General features: G+C 40.2%; 1 protein-coding gene and 1 long non-coding RNA gene across 2 annotated transcripts in view; one reads left to right on the top strand and one right to left on the bottom strand.

Annotated features, from left to right (window-relative positions):
* The window catches only part of LOC137320871 (versican core protein-like), a 178,093-nt gene that overhangs the window by 36,207 nt on the left and 119,705 nt on the right, over positions 1 to 22,181 (bottom strand). Inside the window, exons 9-11 of the mRNA XM_067982803.1 lie at positions 11,497 to 17,127; positions 8,488 to 8,604; positions 6,215 to 6,328 (exon numbers count right to left, since the gene is read on the bottom strand). Coding sequence (XP_067838904.1) covers positions 6,215 to 6,328; positions 8,488 to 8,604; positions 11,497 to 17,127 — 5,862 coding nt within the window. The remainder of the gene's footprint in view (positions 1 to 6,214; positions 6,329 to 8,487; positions 8,605 to 11,496; positions 17,128 to 22,181) is intronic.
* Positions 2,342 to 9,857, top strand: LOC137320872 (uncharacterized). Its single transcript, XR_010962658.1, has 4 exons — positions 2,342 to 2,414; positions 4,379 to 4,759; positions 5,162 to 5,224; positions 9,441 to 9,857. It is a non-coding gene; the product is annotated as an uncharacterized lncRNA (long non-coding RNA).

The raw sequence follows: 22,181 nt of genomic DNA, 5'->3' as shown, positions 1-22,181 counted from the left end.
GAACGTTAATAAAGTTTGGTCAGCCCTGTCACACACACAAGCTTGTTTAAGGTAATGGAACAGTGCCTGAAGGTCACCTAGGCCACCACTTAATTTAAGGTGGACTGACAGACCATGTGGGTCCAATCAAGTCAGGCAGGAAACTCATTACGATAGTTGAAACAGACAATTATTTAAAAGTAACCCATTACTTACGGCAACTGTTTTTAAAAATGAATTTTATATAGACAAAGATAGGGCTGGTGAATAAAGCTTCTTTTAAGGAGCAGCATACAAAGTGATATGGTCCTCAGAGCTTAACCCTTTAAAAGTTGGCATAAATACACAGTTTCCTCATAGATTTTAGAAAACCACAGTGTCATAGGTGTCCTAGGATAGATTTATCAGTGCTGCCACAGAAGAAAGGAACTATATGCATTGTAGTGTCTGGCCTCAGCCATTTATTCCATTTCACGGTTCAGGAGCTTATTTCTGGGTAGATTTAACACCCACATAGAGGATGCTGTTCTTGTAAGCACAAGTCTGTATGGTTGGTTGCTAATGAATGACCAAGCACTATTGATTACAAATTAAAACCGACAAGGTAACGTCTTGGTTCTTTTTTTAAGTCTGTGAACTGCTCCTCCTGTGCAGTCACAGGCACTGAGTGTGACACTTATAGTGCATTTATATTTGTTCTAAGAGCAACTCTAGTAGATTCACTCTGAGATCAGACCCAAAGGCTGCAACATAAAAAGAAAGGACTCTTCATTGGCAATGGCGAATCACCACACTGGCATTCCTGGCCAGAGACTCATGGGGGAGAAGTGCCCACTATCATCAGACCAGACACTCATGAGCCAATACTAGTTTCTTACTCACAGGAGAGATTTCATAACAGAGTTTGCTGTGGAGTAAAGGCTATACTGTATTTATTTTGGTATAAATTTCTTAGTGTATACGATCAATCATATGATCATACCCAATTTGTCAACAAAACTGAATTCCGCTATCCTTAATTGGCCTGTGTTTCCTCCCCTCTTTCATTTTCTTTTTCAATTATCTTCCTCCTCAAGACAGTGGCTCATTCTGGTCTATGGTTCGATCAGTGCAGTGCCTTCACAGCCCAATTTATTTACCGTGAGGGATTATAATCATTATATAAACCAATGAAGAAACAGAACAAGAAATCAAACACAAAAGGGAGATCAAAGAAAAGCAGATGGGTGAGCAAGTAAGAAAATTAAAACAAAAGAAGTAAAGGGGCTAAAGCAGGTGTTAGGGGATTAAAGGATTAACTGAATGGTCCAAGGTAATTACATGCTGATGTTATCATGGTACAAATGACCTGGCAGGTCACATTTATGGCTTTACACTATGCCTACCAAGGCAGTATCAACAGCATTTTAACAGTGTGCGAGAAGGCAGCCAAAGTTACATTGTTTGCTCACACTGCCATGGTAGGCAGAGCTCCAGTAACGTCCACACAAACATTTGCACACAGCACTCCTTAGCTGTCACCAATCGATTTAGTTCATTTTCTAGTGATTAGGATGATTGTTTCTATTAGATAGTGGTAAGCAGGCCATTGTACCGGCAGAGTTTTTGAAAAAGAAATAATTGAACATAGAACTCCCTTCCCCTCAGGTGACAGGATTCTGGAATAAGCACGTAGAATTTTCCCGCATCATTCTGAAATCAGGGCTTTATGAAGTCTGGGTAAAATTTAGACAGAAGCTCTCACTCTGCCCTCTTCTGCATAGTACATATAACTCAGATTGAAGCTATGGATATCTGCTCATTTGTTACCTGATCATTGTTTAATCATCGCCTGACAGTCCATTCAGATCTGGTTCATTTTAAACTCTCACAACCACATTTTGTTGACTTTCGTGAAATATTTAGCTGGCATGAATTCACACCAACAATAATTAGCACATATGTTCAATGGTAAATTTTATGTGGGTTCTACTAAGAAAATAATTGAACAAAAAGAGTTATAAATGTACTTTAAAAAAAAAACTTATCATAGTTACATTGTAGGCCAGAGTGGCTCTGAGTTCAATCAAAATCTGTTTTGTTATGTACAGTGTAAGTATTTCACAATGTTTCTGATCTGGTACAAACCAGTGTTCCTTAATGATTACATTTTTAGAGGCTCCAGTACAACTACATGCAATGTTCAGTTGGGCAATGAGAAAAAGTTATTCATCCCATCAAAGCACATGGTGATTTTAAAACAGAGCCGGGAAGGGGGCGGGGGTGTCAATTTGAGGTCAGGAAACGCATTAGTACGGGTTTCCCGGACGTCCGTACGATTTTGATAAAAGGATGTCTTTTATTTTTTTGTTGTTGGTTTCCCGTCCGACTGACCAGCTGATTGACAGGCTGGTCTCAGTCGGACGGGAGACCAGCCAGGGAGAGGACGTCTTCAGGTAAGTCTGCAGATAAGTCAATCCCCCATGGATTTGGGGGAGGATACGGATGGGCAAGGGGCACAGGCGGGCATAGGTGAGCACGGGGGTCGCAAGTCACGGGGGATGGGATTGGGGGTCAGTCTAAGGGGGGACCAGGATCGGGGGTCCACGATCGTTGAGTGGGAGGGTCAGGGGTCGGAGGATTGGGGTCGAGGGATCGAGCGAGGTCAGAGGGGAAGGATTGGGATCAGGGGATCAGGGTCAGGGGTCCGTGATCGGGGGGGGGGGAATGTTGGGGGGGGGTGGTTGGTGCAGGTAGGCTTGTTGGGCTTGGGGGAAGCACTCCTGCTCCTCAGGGCCCACAAGCTGTACCTTTCTAGGCAACTACCTGTTAGTCTTGGGCCTTCTCACCTCCTTTCATGAGGCGAAAAACAGAAGGCCCAGGAATCCCGGCACCCGGAGTTGAAATCGGGAATAAGTAAAAAATGGAGGCCTGAAGCCTCCTTGAAAGGCTTTAAGGCCCGACCCGCCTCCTGGTTGATTCGTACTTTTTTGACATAATTGGAAGTAATAAATTGATTTTATCTTATCCTTACCAGACAATATTTCATATATTCAGTGTGGTCCCTTTTAACTGCCATCATTTACATGGACTAATGATATTGTAGCATGATGAATTTTGGACTGATTAGCATTCGTGTGCTGAGAATTTAAAGTTTTTTTTTAACGGCACAATAACTGGCCTACTTATCGTGAAATTGGAACATAACCATTAACCTTTTGGTTTCTGGGCATCAAACGGACTATAATTTTGGCCTTAGTTTGCTTTATTCTATTTGAAATTAAAAAGGTGATTACCATGGCAGCCATGTATGATGGGCCGGGGAGTGTATCAGGTGGGCCTAGATGTTGACATAACAACAGCAACTACGCTTAAAAGAAATCACTGGATCGGAAGTCCTTTGGGATGTCTTGAGGGCATGATAATGTGCTTTATAAGTGCAAGTTCAATCCTAGGGTGTGACTACTCCGTTGCATTGGTTTGTTTCGAGAGAAATTACAAGTTTTATTCTTCCTTGCCTCATCTCTGCAAAGCATTTGCTATGTTTTAGTGAGGTAGAGACAGGACACTACCTGTAATCAGTCCCTAAAGAGACCAATGCACCGATGCCAATGTAATGTAGGGGCTACTCTTTTGAGGAGATTTCTTTAAATTAACAGGACTCCACAAAGGAACTCTGTGAATACAAATATTTTGAAGCATAATATTTATTTTCCAAAAAAACTGTTTATAAAATTAAACTCATGGATGTGATCTGCAGGTAGGGTGCTTAATATGATCAGTACAGTTCTAACCCATAGAGTTCTCTTCTTTACAGTAAGTGAACCAACAAATTGGACAAAGGAAGAGCAGCAGTCAGGACTAATGTCTTTACTGCCATAAAAGGACTCTTACATATTTAGAACAACTCTTACAATTTTGAATTACATGTGACTAACAGACATAGTATGCATTTCCTAGATAAACATCTGCAGCCACAATTCAAATTTGGAAACCTACTTTTCCCCTGAAACATAACCTCCAAAAGCCACTTATCACAATCTATGTGGTGCTGAGGTATAGATCCTGTTTTATTTGTCATGACTTCCATTTCTGTGGTCGTATCCTCACACCAGACAGCTATGTCTGTGCTTTGAAATACATTTTTGTCTGATGTGGTGGAAATCTGGCATGTAATGCTTTGCCCAGAAAGTTCCGCTGGGTCCTAAAGTCTGAGCTAATTTATATCCCAAAGCTGGCAAACAATAAATGGAGTTTACAATCCTACATTTGATTTTACTGCTAAGAAAACAGACAACTTCTCAGGTAAGAAGTTATTGTTTTTTTCATAATTTTGGATCAACAAGAACAGATTAACATACAAATATAACTCATATATACATGCATTTTGATGTTGTAGTTCTTCTGTTTAATTTTGCAGCCATATCCATGGATACCATCAGTGTCACTCCTTGGCTAAGAGACACACTTATGCAATGTGGGAAGGGATCCTTCACTCGCGAGCCTTGTCTGCCCAGGGACTGTCTAACTAATATTGGCAACCTCACCCTATGGGAAGATGGAAATCCTGATGCATCATTGACTCATTGTAGTTATGGCATCACCAGATTAACAGAATATTTAACCCTCTGAGAACGGGCATGGTGATGAATGTGAAGCATCGATGCAAACAGAAATTCTGTACTCAAAGGTTCAAAAACCAGAATCTACACAGATGGATGTCCTCAAAAGCAAGAGACTTATTTATACTTGTTTTGAAGAATCAAATAGGTTTCCTGTCTGCAGAAGTTATATGCTGTCAGTAAGTGTGTTGGCCGCATATTCATTCTCATTGAGCTGAATTGTGGATAATGCGGCTCTTTTCATACTTTGAGTCTCATTCTACAACCACTTTTTATGTCAGTGCTAAGAGTGGATTTTTGTGCTAAAGCAATTACTATGCATTGCAGCATGTCTGTTGGCACCACCACATAATATTTTAAAATTTAAATTACATTGAAGAGAATGATTTCAACTACAAAATTGGCACTAGTTCACTTAACTGTTCACAGATTGCTTAATAGCACACCTGCAGCTAACAAATTATGCAGAGACTGACTATAGTGCGGTGTTTGGATCTCAGTTAATATTGTAGAAACAATAAGATTCAAATGTAAAATGTCCCAGTCTTTAAAGTAATTTATTAAGTATATCTTTTCACCAGTTTTCACAGGTACTCATTAAAGACCTCATCCAAGTGGACATTCTTCCAATGTAAGCCTAGACGGTGAGTGTCAGCAGACGATTCGATTGTGGGGGCATATCACAGCTGAGACTGATCATTAACAACAGCAATAACAACTTGCATTTATATAGTGCCTTTAACATGGTAAAACATCCCAAAGGACTTGGTTTGCGTTAACTGGTGACTGAGACAAATTTGGGTTCAATTGGATTCCAGGATCTTTACTAATGTTTTGGGGATGGCATTCCATGATTCTGTCCATTTATGATTAGAACCACTGGCTTTTGATAACTGAATAAATCAAATTCTATTTTTACTACATGGAATTACAGGGTTTTTTTGACAACATTCTGAGGATCACAGTCCATAGTTCCATCCACTTTTCCGCAAATGTCACTTGAGAACAATCAGGAGCAGGAAGCCAAACTGATTATTTTTTTCCTTCCAAGCTTAGGTGCGCTGAGTAAATTAAAAGACCCTAATGCCACTCACTCGAGATCAGCTAATTCAGCACAGCCTGAGGATCAAACCTAGACCTTCCGGGTCTGTATGGTTCAGGTCCACATTGGATATATTACATTCACCAACGAAGCTATTAAAGCTCAATTAAAACTCTTAGGGTTAGGGATCAGGCTTTATGTAAGGCACACATTGCACAACTGTGTTGCTGACTTAATGATCTGTACCTACCTCAGGCTTTAAAGTGGCATAGCCATTATTGCAAAGTACTTGGCAAGCTGCTTTTGCTTGTTTGCCAAGCACTTAGGCTAGATGTTGTAATTTGTGTCAAAAAACATGCCAAGGTGTTATAAAAACATCATCATGATGAAAATGAAAATGATGAATTGCTGTATGGCTGTTGTTCCCTCTCTCCCATCATAGTGATATAATAATAGTCATTAATCACCAAGACCCCACTACTGCAGATGGAAAATGGATTAGTTTGACAGATGTGAAAAATTCTGATCTGGTTACTCCACTTGAACACTCCAAGCAATTGGGGTTGTTCAGATAATAAATCTTTGGGCTTACCTTGTTCACACAGAGCACCACCATAACTTGGTAAGCAGACACAACTGAAACAGTTGACACCATCAATGCATGTGGCTCCATTACGGCAAGGGTTAGATTGGCATTCATCAATATCTGAATGAAATACAAGCGGATTATTTTGGTTAGCAGTTACTAAACCAAGCATTGCTTTCACAATTGCTATGTTTTGCTATGCCCACCAGAACTAAAGCAGCCAGTAATTAAAGCAAACCAGTTGGATTGGACATGCTTCTTCAAAGAGTAAACCAGGAAGTGGCTTCTTTGATGGTTTGGTCCAATTTCCTGAAAACTGGAAGCAGCTCCAATTAATCAGGATAGCATTACTGTACAAGTCTTTACTGAATTTCTTTGTTTCTTCATATAAACAAAAACAAGCACTTAAAATGCTCCAAAAATTAGCGTTATGTCTGACTGATACCATTCAAAAGATTGAGAGTTCAGATTCATTTGGGACAAATCTGAAACCCACAGCAAATACTGTAACTAATAAAGTTCAAAGTGCCAGACACAACATCTTCCAGGAAACCAAGTCTTCAATTGGATGTTTTGCACCCCCATAAAAGGGACAGTTCAGATATAGCCCCCATTATTAAATGGATGTCTTAGGCACATAATATCTGGCTCAGTGCAGAAATGGATCCTGAAACACATATTGACTCTGCATTGGATCTTTTTATATAAATAATACAATAGTTGCATTCCCCTGCATCTGAAATATATCTATATTTTACATATAAAATCTTTGAGTTGGTAACACTGTAATGTCCTCTGTCCTTTGAAGTCAATGGATAACTTAACACTCCCAGTCCATTGTTCCTCCAGTGGTGGCATCTTTAAAAATGCTATTATTTCTTCCAGAGGATGGCGCTGTTACCTCTTTAAATGAATTACATGAGCACCTGTTATTCTTGTTTGTACCAGACGAGTCACCCTAACTTCCCTCAGCCAGTTACAACAAACACATCAAAAAGTTGTCACTTCCTCTACCTAACCATAAACAACGTAATGGTAGACTGATTAATAATAGAAAGAAAGTTCAATTGGACTCTCAATAATAAATCGGTCCTGAGAAAAACAGGATTTTATTCCATTTTGTTATAGAAACATTAATATCTTAATTCTCCTTGCAGGCAGATTTTACATAATTAATGTAACTGCTCCCCTATATAAAGCGACTTAGTAGACTTCAAAAGGCGGGATTTTCCACTTTGGTGGCAGGTCAGCATGCTGGGTCTGCCCCTGCCCAAATTGGCTGCCGCAAATCTTGGTGGGATTTTCAGGGTCAGCATAATTATCATAATTTGATGGGTTCCTGGTGGGAGTCCTACCTGTGCTAAGCAGCCCATCTTGAATAGGGTGGAAAATGGTTGCTTACGAGCCCTTGGTGACTGCAGCGATGAAATGGGGTCGGCTGCCTCTGGGGAAGTGTGAGAGGGCGGCTAAGGTTTGAAGATATGTTATAATTCCCGGGGGTGTGGAAGTGCAAGCTACAGCCCTGTGATCAACTGCACTCCTTTAGACAGCCTTATTAAATTGCCTCCCACACAGCACCAGACACCAGAACCATCGTGCCATTCCTTGTGGCAAAAAGATGGTAAATTACATCACTGCATCATTAAGTTCGGGAGGATGTATTCAACGGCTGACATCACTTCTAGGGGAAATCCTCAGAAGTGATACCAATCAGTGGCGAGGTGGTGGAAATGCTCCTCGGCTGATTCCCCATCCCTGTCCATCAATGATCCACCAGAACATGGGTGGAAACACAAGGCAAAATCTTGCTTAAATATAATGAGTATATTTGTGAGGATTACCATATTATAGTGAGCATAACATCTACTGGTTGGGGAATGGAGTTCTAAACACATGGAAAACATATTTTTGAACATTCCAGGATATAAATTTTACAATTTTTGGGGGATATATTGAATTGTTTCCCACGGTCAAGGTTCGTAGCATCAGTTATAACATCTGCATCTAGTTTGGCATTTGAAAGCTAGATCTGAGAGTGTACTTCAGGTAAAATTAGTAGAGTATGCATGAAATGCACTGGAGCAGTTTCCCATGTTTTATTGGAAACAGCATCGGATTGCTGCATTATGTGAGGAAGCACATCTACTGAAACTATGATTAAAATATAACGTTCCTATAATGCTCGCATTCCAAGCAAATGTCCTTGAAACTCTTCCAATAAAAATATTGGAAAGCATGGTACATCACTTGAACGTCACAGTGTCTACTTTTGCTCTTACCTATTTCACAGTGTTCCCCAGTGTATCCTGGCACACAGGTGCAAATATAACTAGTTTCTCGCAGGTAACAACTGCCTCCATGTTGGCATGGGTTTTCGTTACATGGGTTAACTTGCGCTATGATAAATGAAAGCATGAAGTACAGGATAAGTATGGTTATATTTTGGCCTGAGAATATTTCCTTTATGTTGCAGATAGGGTCTAATAACAACTACATCATCAATAATCACAGCCACATGCTACTATTAGTTCCAATGGTATATATTGGGTGGAATTCAGTGTACTGAACTTTTTATAAGATCGTTTCTTAATTTCAGTTTCTCTTTATTGGAATCCCACTTCTGCAAATCAGTACCATATTTTCTGCTCTCAGGAGGAAAGCCATGATGTGGAGATGCCGGTGATGGACTGGGGTTGACAATTGTAAACAATTTTACAACACCAAGTTATAGTCCAACAAATTTATTTTAAATTCCACAAGCTTTCGGAGGCTTCCTCCTTCCTCAGGTGAATGGTGTGGAATGGTGTGACATTTCCACACCATTCACCTGAGGAAGGAGGAAGCCTCCGAAAGCTTGTGGAATTTAAAATAAATTTGTTGGACTATAACTCAGGAGGAAAGACGGCCTTCAAACTGTAGGAAAAGCTACAGTCAACCTGCCATTAAAGGGTTAACATCTTTATAAATGTTTTACAAGGTTTCAGAAACTGTTGCTCCTTGAGAGACATTGATAATCAAAGTGTTTGAACTAATAAAGAACTCTTTCTTTTACAGATTTGGTTAGTTATTAACAGCAGATGTTTATTGACAATAGCTGAGTGCTAAAGTATTTGGACAAGTGTGCTTGCATAGCTTTTGCAGAAACTCTAACTTCAGAGATGAGTGATTTTATGGGTCAGATTGCCTGAAGTAATATTTTAATCTTGCTATGACATAAATGTTCTTTCCCCAGAATTCAGCAGTCAGAAATGTTGAGCAGAAGTCAAAGAAAATATATTTTAGAAGACAAAAGCAGGAGGATAAGTAAGGAAATGTTTGAAAGAGAAAAATATCTGTAACCAGGAATATTGTGTTACGTTCAAACTCTTGAGTTTAACAGACTCACTTTGGTTGCAACGGCTTATAATGTAACAGTGTAAGTATTTAAACGGTGATAGTTAAAGACAACAAACCAGAAGACTACAGATGATTTGCTGGAGTATCCTTGAGTCTTAAACTAATACACTGCAAAAGCAGAATTGTTTTGATATAGCAGTTAAACTGCTATCTGGCCAATGTATTTATGTAAATACAGTCCTAGATATAGATTGAAGAACTTTATTGCTGTCCATTACTGAAAAGGGCTAACTTTGTCAAGCATATAGTGTTATCCTCAAAACTGAATATTACTGTTATGCTATATTAAATTGAAGCTAAATAAGACAAATGATACTGTAATTCTAAGCTGAGTTATATTTAGTTAACATGAACAGTTAATGCTATGTTATTGTAATTCTGAAACCTTTATTGTTATAATTAAGTTAACAATCACCTTATTGTTGATTATGTAGAATTAGTGTAATAAAGTTATTATTACATCAAACTGCGTACTGTTCATTTCAAACCTAGTATACTGTATTTGCGGCTCACAGGGAAAACAAATAAAGATTAGGTGATCACTTTACTGAACATCTCCGTTCTGTTCCCAAATGCAATCTCAAGCTCCTTGTTGCTTGCCATTTTAATTCTCCATCCCACTCCGGCCTCTCTATCTTTGGCCTTCTACACTGTTCCAATGAAGCTCACTGTAAGCTCGAAAAACAGCACTTCATCTTTCTACTAGGCACTTTGCAGCTCTCTGGTCTTAACACTGACTTTAACAACTTCCTACTTTAACTAAAGCTTCCATTTTCTTTGTGGCAGTTGGTGCTGACAATATGGGAAATGTGTGCCGACCTTTCTGAGGATGTCTAAACACTACTGGCGGGATTGTCACCAGGCTCCCGGGCTACTGGAGTCTGCTTTGCTTTGCCAGTTTTTCATGCTTCCCTTTCTACCTATCCCACACTCCCTGTGTCTTATATGTCTTTTATTTGTTTGTTTTCTCTCATTATGCCTCCTTTTGTCTCCTGCTAATATCACTTCTTCTATTTAGTCATCTCCTGTTCTCCACCCAAGCACTTCACAGCTCATTCTATTTCTTTTCCTGTGTGTGCTTTTTTTTTCTTTTCCTTTCCCCCTTTTCCTTGTTCTGTTCCTTTTTAAATGCTGTCCCTCTGTACCATCTTGCAGTCCTAAGAAAGGGTCTTAGATCTGAAACGTTGGCTGACTGACTTTTGTTTCTCCACAGATGTTACCTGACCTGCTGAGTATTTCCTGCTTTTTCAGTTTTTTGTTCTGTTGAACCTTAGATATTGTCTTAGTGAGTCAATAGCTAATTGAGTCCCTGTAATTTAATCGGTTTATGTAGGACAACGCAAAAGCTAAATTTGGCTTCACACATAAAAAACCTAGAAACCACCTTAAAGCTAAAACTATTATTCCTACAAGACAGATCTAATTAATAGGCTCTTCTACAGTTTCCATCAATGTCACACCTAGACTATATTAGATGTGCTTATGTGGGGCAAGACCAATTCTCCCTGCACTCTATTTTTGTTTTGTTATCTGGCAGAGCATTCCAGACAGCCACTAAAATCTCTCCATTGAAGGAACTAAGAGTTTGAATGATAATCACTCCTGGTGCAGAGCCTTGCTTGCTGGGAGCACTTATCAGGAAAATATGGGTGAAATGCCAATTTTCCATCCATTTCCCAATCTGTGCTCCCAGTGGGTGAGGCTCTGCCCCAGGAGTGCTCATTTAGAAAGTGTCCCTTAAAAGTAAAAACATTTGGGAATATAAATTACCAACAAAAGTAATATGACATTTACACAAAATATACCGGATGCTCAACACAGTTATTTTTCTTTGCATCACCATTTGAGCTTAAAAACCTGGAGGAAGAAGTATTCTGACTTATATTTCATACCTGGTATATGAACAGTCTCCCCATCATCTGGCTCACCATCAATTATTTGTTCACCAGTTTCACTATAATCCCAAACTGCAATTTTAGCAGTGGTCTCCGAATGAGCTGTCGATGTCAGTGTTGTTTCAGTTGTTTTGATGTCAGTTTGTACCCAAAATAGGATCATTTTACCAGAATCATCAGTACTTTTTATCAATTGTTCAGGTGTTTGTGCAGACCTCCAGTCTTCTGGTCTGTCAGGCGTTGATGATGGAGGAACATCTGTATGGACATCAGTGCCACTTATTAGAGATTGTCCTACAGAAGATGAAGTAGGTATTGAAGGAGAAGCCTTGACTTCTTCTAATTTTATATCTGTTTGAAGTGACACTACTGTTGTATCTTTGAGATCTTCCTTAACAAGTAATTCCAGTTCCTGTGAAGAGCTCTCGTTTAAAGAGGATGATACTGTTGTGACTCTGACAGGTTCTGTAATATCCTTTTCAGCCTTTTGTTCTGTAGATGGCCATAAAGGTGTAACACTAACTACAGTCTCTTTAGAAATTTCAACATAAATATTTTGTGATGGTGAAACCTCGACATCTCCAAGTGTGGCACCGTGTGGATCTGGTGGCAGTAATGTTCCTATAAGATGTTCTTCACCATGTCCTTTGGATTCATGTTCAGTGCTTGGGTAAGCAGTTGTTTGTGGTACGACTGATTCTTTTTCAAATGTTTTGATAGGAACTGAATGTGTTGCAGAACTTTCTACCAGTTGTAATTTCACACCAATTTCCAATGAAGATGTTGCATTAGCGACACTCTCCTCAGTCCTCTTGTCCATTGTCTGTGAAAACTCTTTGTGACTAATGGTTGGTTGTATAATTATCTCACTTGCTTCTATCTCTTCTTTTGTAACAACATTGGCAAAGGTCGACAGTGAAGGCAAACTTTCCAGTTCTTCCAATTTAATTCCCTGTGTTGTTGGTTGTGCTGTCGCAATATTCACAAACTCTTCATCGTGCTTCTTTTCAGATAGCTCTATTGATATACTTTCTTCTCCATATTTTGTAACTTGTGCAGATGATGAGAAAATGTTATTGGAAGATACATCAGCATGTTCCGTAGGTATCTGTGTCGAACCAAGAACCCGCTCTTCAGGAGAATACACAGAAGTTGCTTTTGTTGGTAAACTTTCTGTGTTCGTCGTTTTAAGATCAAGTTGAGATGAAGTCTGTGTAGAAGGTGCAGTCTTATCTGGCAAGCGGCTAAATATTTTACCTTCAGTACTTGTAATATCATCTCCAGAAAATTCCTCCTGGAATAAATTGGACACTGGTGAGACTTCAATGTTTTTATCATATTCTACCGTACGAATTATGTATCCTTCAGCAGGTAGAACACTTAAACTGGCCTTTGAATCATTGACCATTTGATATGTAATTGATTTTTCTGAAATTGTACTTGGACCATCTAAATCCTTTAAAGAAGTCTGTACAGTGGATGTATATATCTCACCCTCTTCTTTACCTGGAACTATATGTGACACATTCTCCTTGGTGCCTTCAGTGGGGGAAATGGATGCAGTTTCTAGAGAGGTGTCTGCAACCTGTTGTGGTAAAATTGTACTTGTAAATAATGGCAATATGTCATTCCCTGTCTGTGGTTCATGCATGTCTTTTCCAATTTTATCTAAGGAAACTGTTGAGCCAGCTGTGCTGATTATTCTTTTTTGTTCAGGTGTTACTGTGATCAAAGGTGAAGATAAATCTCCAGATCCATCAACATCTGTCTCAAGCATATTATTCAAGACTTCAGTGACACTGTACTTCACTGCCTCAGTTTGGACAATTTCCAATCTTTTTGTAACATTGTGAGTTGGTAAATGCGTTGGAGACACTTCAACAATTTTTACTTCAATTTCTTCTTTTACATCTCTTAATTCCTTTTCAGCTATAAAATCTGATACTGTGGTAGCTCCAAATTCCTGTTCCTCTATAGTACTGATTCCATTCTCCTTACCATTATTGTAAATTACACTAAAATTTTGAGGTATAAGAGTTCTACCCATAATTTTATCTTCTGGCAACCAGTCGTTTTCCTCATCAAGGACAATGGGTGGTGTTCCTGTCTTGCCATAATGTTCTACAGTTCTCTCTTGGGTTTCATTTAGCTCTGCTTTAACTATTTTGAGCAACGTTTCAATTTTTTTATGATCCACTTGACTGCTTGCAGTGCTATGAATCGTTTGTTGTGTATAATTCATTTCTTCACCTTCTTTGATGCCTTCCGTATGAACTATCCTAGGTTGAAATTTGTCCTTTGCTCTTTCTGTTGAAACAGGAGTTTCAGTGGTTACCGGTGAGATTTCCTTTATATGAGTACTACTAACAGACACTTGAGGTTCTTTTGCTAATAACACTTCATTAGTCAGAGCAGAAACAGTAGTAGTAAATTTGAAGTCAAGTTTAATCTCTGGTAATTCACCAGAACTTTCTTCTTCAGTAAAAAGAATGACTGTTCTTCTGCTTTCTTCATCAGCATCTATGGATTGTTCCCTGGGAGTTGATGACTGCCTAGGGTATTCTACAAATGGTTTTGATTGTGGTTCATCAGTAACCTCAATTTTCTCCAGTGCTTCTGATGTGGACACATCAGTTCTTTCTTCATGTACAGCCATTGTAGTTAGTTGAACTTCCCCTTCTAATAGAGATTGTATTCTTTGAATACCTTCACCAGAACTCTCCTGCTCATGTAATGGAGCAGTTGTGTTTATGCCTTCTTCTATAGCTCTCTGCATTTTACTGTCAGATGTCACTTCACTTGAGCCTTCTTCACTTTCACTGCATCCTCCATCTCGAGTGCAAGTATGGTTTTGTTCACGTTCTTTTTCTTCAGCATATTCCTCTGTTGCAGCTGCAGTGCTGAAAATTTCTTCTCCCGAACTTTCAACTTCCAAAGAGTGAATTTCTGTGGCTGTCTCATTTGTTGATGTGGTGGACTCTTCAGATGAGGATTTTATGGATAGTTTTGCCTTTGTAGATATCACTTCCTTGAGTGCAGGTGTGACAGCGGCCTGGGGAACTCCCTCATCTACTGGAATTCTGGTAGTCATTAATGTTACACTGCCACTCATTTCTGAAATGGAAACCTCTGTGAATAGTTTGGCAGCTGATTCAGTACTAAATACCTCTTCACCAGAACTCTCCATATCTGAAAGAAAAGGCTGTTTGTGCGACTCTTTCTCCGCTTCTCTGGATTCTTCAATTGCTGGAGATTTCTCAGAAGGCTCCAGAGCCTCTTTATCCGGTAGTTTTTCCATCACTGAATTTGACTCTGGTAGTCCAGATGTGGATATTCCAGCCTCTCCCTCGTATGCAGCTGTAATAGCAGTATGGAGACCTTCCCCATCTACTGAAGTTTTGCTAGTCACTGGAACTATACTGCTGCTCATTTCTAAAGTAGAAACATCTGGAACTATCCGAACAGGTTGTCTGATGCTAAATACTTCTTCACCAGAACTCTCCATATCTGGAAGAAAAGGCTGTTTGTGCGACTCTTTCTCTGTTTCTCTGGATTCTTCAATTGCTGGAGATTTCTCAGAAGGCTCTGGAACCTCTTTATCTGGTAGTTTTTCCATCTCTGTGGTCGCCTTTGTTGCTTCTGATATGGATTCTCGAGACTTTTGTTCAATTGCCGGTGTAACAGTAACATGGGGAACTCCCTCATCCATTGCTTTTGTTGTGACTGAAACTAATGTATAACTGGTTTCTTTCTCACCAACCAAAATCGTTGCTGGTTGTGTATGTACTTTTGCCAGCAATTTTTCCATCTCCGAATTTGTCTCTGGTAAACCAGATGTGGATATTCTAGCCTTTCCCTCGGAAGCAGCTGTAACAGCAGTATAGAGAGCTTCCTCATCTACTGAAGTTTTGCTAGTCACTGGAACTATGCTGCTGCTCATTTCTAAAGTAGAAACATCTGGAACTATCCGGACAACTTGTTCTTCACCAGAACTCTCCATATCTGAAAATGGAAGGATGTGTGCTTCTGCTTTTTTGGATTCTTCAGAAGGTCTAATATGTACTTTTTCTGTCAGTTTTTCCATCTTTGTGGTTGTCTCCATGGTTGCCAGGGTGGATACTCCAGCTTCTCTGTCAGTTCCAGGCACAACAACATGTGGAATTCCCTCATCCACTGCTTTTGTTGTGACTGAAATGAATGTGTTTTGGATTTCCTGCTCACCAATCAAAGTAGGCACACTTGTAAGTGATAATCTAATAGACTCACTGCTAGAAACTTCACCTGAACCTTCTAACTCTATACTTTCTTCCTGCTTTGATGACTCGCTATCTCTACTGCCAGATGATTCTGTCACTGACACATCTTTGGTTTCTTTTTGCATACTTTCTGGAACAGTCCCTTGAACAGCCTGCTGATATCCAATATCTATCTGGGCTGGCTCGGTTAGAGATGACACAGTGATGCTGGATACAGTTAACTTAATATCAGACACTGGGCCAGCCATTTCTCCACCAGAACCCTCATCAGCTGTAAATGGAGTAGATGTGAGCACTGTATATGTATACGTTTCAGTCGGTGTTGCTGTTTCTAGTATTGATATTTTCTCAGAAAGTTCTGAATGTGTTTCTGGTTTCTTTACAATAACTGTTTCTGTAGATGTTTCCCTCAAAGTGTCTGAAACTACATTACTAATTGTCTCATATCCTTCACCAGAACTCTCAACCTCTTCTCTACCAAATCCTTTTAGTGATGTGCTATCCTCAGTCTCAATGGAATGCAGTCCCTTTTCTGCTTTTTGTGTTGGAATAACAATTTCTGCTGACGCTGAGACTTCTGCCCTTTCTGTTAGTAAGACCATTGTTTCATCTGTTGTAATCCTTACTCCAGTTGTATGTGAATCAAAGTCTGTTGATGCAGTTGCAACAATCACATGAGGCTGATGCTTTTCTTCCAATGGTTCCATCACTGAAATTACTCTGGGTTTCTTTTGATCCTCTCTGGTTGAGTGGGCATCCTGTGTAACTGATGAGATGATCCAGTGTTCTCCACTGAAACTACCTTCTACCCCAGAATGATTTTTTGTTGGCTCTTCTGTAACTCCTAAAATTTCAGGTGTTTCTGCAAGTTCTTTGCCAGTAGAAATTATTTCCAGTCTCTTGGAGATTCCTAGTTCCTGTGTTCCAGCAATTTCACTTCCAATCGTTAAATGAGCCTTGCTATCGCTGTGTTGTTCCGTAATATCCATACCTTGTATTCCACTTACGGTGGGTGATACACTTTCCACTTGGTCTCCCCTTGCCTCCTCCCCATTTAGTTTTTTGTATGGGGGGTCAAATTCCATCTGGCTCTTCCCATTAATAAAGCTGAGTGATGGAGGGACATCCTGTATTGTGGCTGTTGTTGGTGCGTGTGTTTCAAATTCAAATTGATGCAAGTCAATTCCTCCACTGCCTTCTATTCCAGATTGTCCAGCCACATCAATGTGAATGTGTACTATGTGAATCTTGGAACCTATAAGAGGTGTCAACTCTTCAGTTGATTGATCGTGTGATAATGAACTTGATTCGGTAGAAGTAATTTTGCCAGCTATGATTTCTGCTTTGGATTTTTCTGGTTCCAGCCCTGAAACTAAATACAAAAAATACACGTGAGCTACAGACAAAGAAACATAGGAACAGGAGTAGGCCATTCAGCCGTTCTCTTCTGCCGTTCAATTAGATCATGGCTCTCTGGAGTTTAGAAGAATGAGAGGTGATCTCATTGAAACATATAAGATTATGAGGCGGCTTGACAGGGTAAATGCTGAGAGGTTGTTTCCCCTGGCTGGAGAGTCTAGAACTAGGGGGCATAGTCTCAGGATAAGAGGTCGGACATTTAGGACTGAGACGAAGAGGAATTTCTTCATTCAGAGGATTGTGAATCTTTGGAATTCTCTACCCCAGAGCGCTGTGTATGCTCAGTCGTTGAATATGTTCAAGGCTGAGATAGATAGATTTTTGGACTCTAGGGGAATCAAGGGATATGGGGATCGGGCGGGAAAGTGGAGTTGAGGTCGAAGATCAGCCATGATCTTATTGAATGGCTCCTATTTCTTATGTTCTTATGTCTAATCTGTATCTGCACTCCATTTACCCGCCTTGGTTCCAAATTTCTTAATATCCTTTCCTAAGAAAAATCTCTCAATCTCAGTTTTTAAATTTTCAATTGACATAGCCTCAACAGCTATTTTTTCTGGGGTGGGGGTCGGTGGGGGGGTGGGGGTTGCAGGTGAGATCCAGATTTCCACTACCCTTTTTTGACAGAAATTGACATCAACAAAATAGAGGTTAATCATTGGACAAGGAGAAAATATCTCCTCTGTACACTGTGTGCTGTAAAATCATAATCCATTTCTAAAGAACAGGTTTACAATTTTGCTACACGGCAAACGATACTGGTTGCTATCCAGCATCCGCTACCAGAAGTTTGTGTGTGGATATCAGTTGAGAACTGGATCAGTCTTGTCTGTGAAGCTCTCTACAATCAAACAGCCTGCTAACTTGGCAGTCATCTGAAGGGGGCAACTAGTGCCTGTGGAACTGTTCTCCAGCAAGGAGTCAATGACCTTCAGAGAAGCAGACTTTCACACCATTCATTTTAAAAGTGGGAAAATTGTGGACAGCACGTATCAGCATTTCTGATACATGCCACCGGCCGGTGAAGCTCTCCGCCAACAGAGTAGGCCGGTGAAATCCTTAGATACGGGGGTGGTGCCAGAGGACTGGAGAATTGCAAATATTACACTCTTGTTCAAAAAAGGGTGTAAGGATAAACCCAGCAACTATAGGCCAGTCAATTTAACCTCAGTGGTGGGGGAAACTTTTAGAAACGATAATCCAGGACAGAATTAACAGTCACTTGGACAAGAGTGGATTGATTAGGGAAAGCCAGCACGGATTTGTTAAAAGCAAATCGTGTTCAACTAACCTGGTAGAGTTTTTTGATGAGGTAACAGAGACAGTAGATGAGGGGAATGCAGTTAATGTGGCGTATATGAGCTTTGAGTACAGGAGTAAAGATGTCTTACTACAATGACAGGGCCTTAGTGAGACCACACCTGGAGTATTGTGTACAGTTTTGGTCTCCTTATCTAAGAAAGGATATACTTGCCATACAGGGAGTGCAACGAAGGTTCACCAGACTGATTCCTGGGATGGCGGGATTGTTTTATGAGGAGAGATTGATTAGACTAGGCCTGTATTCTCTAGAGTTTAGAAGAATGAGAGGTGATCTCATTGAAACATACAAAATTCTTACAGGGCTCGACAGGGTAGATGAAGGAAGGATGTTCCCCCTGGGCTGGGGAGCCTAGAACCAGGGGTCACAGTCTCAGAATAAGGTGTAGGCCATTTAGGACTGAGATGAGGAGAAATTTCTTCACTCAGAGGGTGGTGAATCTTTGGAATTCTCTACCCCAGAGGGCTGTAGAGGCTCAGTCATTGAGTACATTCAAAGCAGAGAGCGATAGATTTCTAGATATTAAAGACATCAAGGCATACGGGGGTGTTGCGGGAAAATGGCTTTGAGGTAGAAGATCAGCCATGATCTTGTTGAATGGCGGAGCAGGCTCGAGGGGCCAGATGGCCTACTCCTGCTCCTATTTCTTATGTTCAAAAGGTTGTTTCATAAAGTGACGCACGTTAGGCTTATCTTCAAGATTGCGGCCCATGGAATAAAGGGGGCAGTTGCAACATGCATACAGAATTGGCTCATTGTAGGAAACAGAGAGTATTGGTGAACGGTTGTTTTTCGGAATGGAGGGAGGTGTGCAGTGATGTTCCCCAGGGGTCGGTGCTGGGACCACTGCTTTTCTTAATATATTTTAATGACTTGGACTTGGGTGTACAGGGCACAATTTCAAAATTTGCAGATGACACAAAACTTGGAAGGGTAGTAAACGGTGAGGAGGATAGTGATGGACTTCAAGAGGATATAGACAGGTTGGTGGCATGGGCGGACACGTGGCAGATGAAATTTAACGCAGAAAAATGCGAAGTGATACATTTCGGTAGGACGAACAAGGAGAGGCAATATAAACTAGAGGGCACAACTCTAAAAGGGGTACAGGAATAGAGAGATCTGGGGGTATTTGTGCACAAATCATTGAAGGTGGCAGGGCAAGTTGAGAAAGTGGTTAAAAAAGCATACTGGATCCTGGGCTTTATAAATAGAGGCATAGAGTACAAAAGCATGGAAGTCATGATGAACCTTTATAAAACACTGGTTCGATCACAACTGGAGTATTGTTTCCCGTTCTGGGCACCGCACTTTACGAAAGATGTGAAGGCCCTTAGAGAGGGTGCAGAAGAGATTTACTAGAATGATTCCAGGGATGAGGGACTTTAGTTACATGGATAGACTGGAAAAGCTGGGGTTGTTCTCCTTGGAACAGAGACAGTTGTGAGGAGATTTGATGGAGGTATTCAAAATCATGAAGGGTCTAGACAGAGTAGATAGAGAGAAACTGTTTCCGTTGGCAGAAGGGTCAAGAACCAGAGGACATAAATTTAAGGTGATTGGCAAAAGATCCAAAGGTGACATGAGGAAAAACTTTTTCACACAGCGCGTGGTTAGGATCTGGAATGCACTGCTCGAGGGCGTGGTGGAGGCAGATTCTATCATGGCCTTCAAAAGGGAACTGGATAAGTACTTGAAAAGAAAATATTTGCAAGGCAACGGGGAAAGGACGGAGGAGTGGGAATAGCTGGATTGCTCTTGCGTAGAGCTGGTGCGGTCTCGATGGGCCAAATGGCCTCCTTCTGTGCTGTAACCTTTCTACAATTCTATGGTTCTATAAAATTGCCCCACAAATGTTGACAACGCTGACCAGGTCAAGTTTCAGTAGTACACTATTTAATAAAGAAAATATGATGAAATCTATCTTCAGTTATTTATCTTACAGAATGCTGGGGCACTTGTTTGTGTTTACCTCAATTTCTCAACCAGTCAGAAGATAATAGATGTTTGTCAAGCAGTTAACAGCAGCAAAGAAATGTTGAGCTTCCTTTCCGACTGCAAACAATATGAAAAAAGCTTAAAGCTTTTTTGTCAAGGAAGCTCTGAAAATGTCCCTGAAAACCCCTCCCAAATGTCAATCAGGTGTAAAGCAAAGAAAATGATGCAAATTTATGCATCCAAGCAGAAAAGAGTAAGAATGCCTATAAAACAGGCTGTGCCAAAATGTTCCTCTAACAGTTAAAATCAGGAAAGACATTGAACAGAGCCACATGTGAGCCACCATTATGTCACGTTATAAAGAAAACAGCACTGAGTACTCCAATTAACCTGTTTTGCCTACTTCCAGTGCACAGATTAAAAGCACAGGCACACATACACCTTTTTGCCATAATAGTATAATGGATGAGGGAAAATAGTTAAACTGAACAAGTAAACAGCAAAATATTGCAGATGCTAGAAAACAAAAACAGAAAATGCTGGAAGCAAATAGCAGTTTAGTTAGCATCTGTGGAGAGAACAGGCAAACTTATTTCAGATGCGGTCCCTTCTTCAGAACTGAAAAAATAATCATGTCAATTGAACTTTGTTATCAAACGGTACATATATTGAGCTGATTCTCTGTGCTTCAAATAGTTCCGCACAAAAAAACCTATGAGCCGGGCTTGTTTGTTCATGCCTCTCCTATTCTGCCTTAGGACATTTCTGATCTGGCTAAGCTTTTCCTTTCAGATGTCCCAACTACATGGCCTTAGTACAGCTGTGAAGAAAATTAGATGGTACAAAGAAGACGTCAGATCACGAGCACCTCTAGCTGAAATTATAGTTCTCAGCTGTATAATTGTAGTGGATAATTGACATGCTGTGTAAAGAGTAATGGCTACAAATTGCTTTTAATTATTTACTGAAGCCAAGATAGTATTGGTACTTTTGGCCTGTACAATCAAAAACTTTAAATTAAAACATTTTATTTCATTACTGGGAACTGGGGCTCCCTGGTAAGCTACATAGACTAATAATATTGCTAATAGACCCCAATGTTCTCTAGTAGTTACAGAAACTGCAGCCTTTCACAAGATCCTCCTAGAGTGGGATGTCCACTACTTAATGATTCAACACCACTGCCAAACAGGTAGGTCATCATTATTCCCACCATCCACTATACCATACTGAGTTCTGATGAAAGGTCATTGACCTGAAACATTAACTCTATCTCTCCACAGATGCTGCCTGATTTGCTGAGTGCTTCCAGCAATTTCAGTTTTTATACCATATTGGGGGTAGTTTTCCAATGGAATTTCTTTCTGGTCAGGGCACTTCTCAACTCCATCTCATGAATCTAAATTCCCCAAGGCAGAGTCTAGTCATTGCAAGGTGGGTCAGCACATATAGATACTGATGCTCAGTATTAAAAGTTGTGTTACAGTTTGTACAATCCCTTACAGTAGTAACTTTTGCCAATCACCTTAAATTTATGTCCTCTGGTTCTTGACCCTTCTGCCAATGGGAACAGTTTCTCTCTATCTACTCTGTCTGGACCCTTCATGATTTTGAATACCTCCATCAAATCTCCTGGCAACTGTCTCTGTTCTAAGGAGAACAACCCCAGCTTCTCCAGTCTATCCACGTATCTAAAGTCCCTTATCCCTGGAATCATTCTAGTAAATCTCTTCTGCACCCTCTCTAAG

The sequence above is a fragment of the Heptranchias perlo genome, chromosome 4, assembly GCF_035084215.1.
Source record: "Heptranchias perlo isolate sHepPer1 chromosome 4, sHepPer1.hap1, whole genome shotgun sequence".
Classification (NCBI taxonomy): Eukaryota; Metazoa; Chordata; class Chondrichthyes; order Hexanchiformes; family Hexanchidae; genus Heptranchias; species Heptranchias perlo.
Note: the sequence above shows the minus strand (reverse complement) of the source record. Positions and strands in the feature narration are given on the sequence as shown.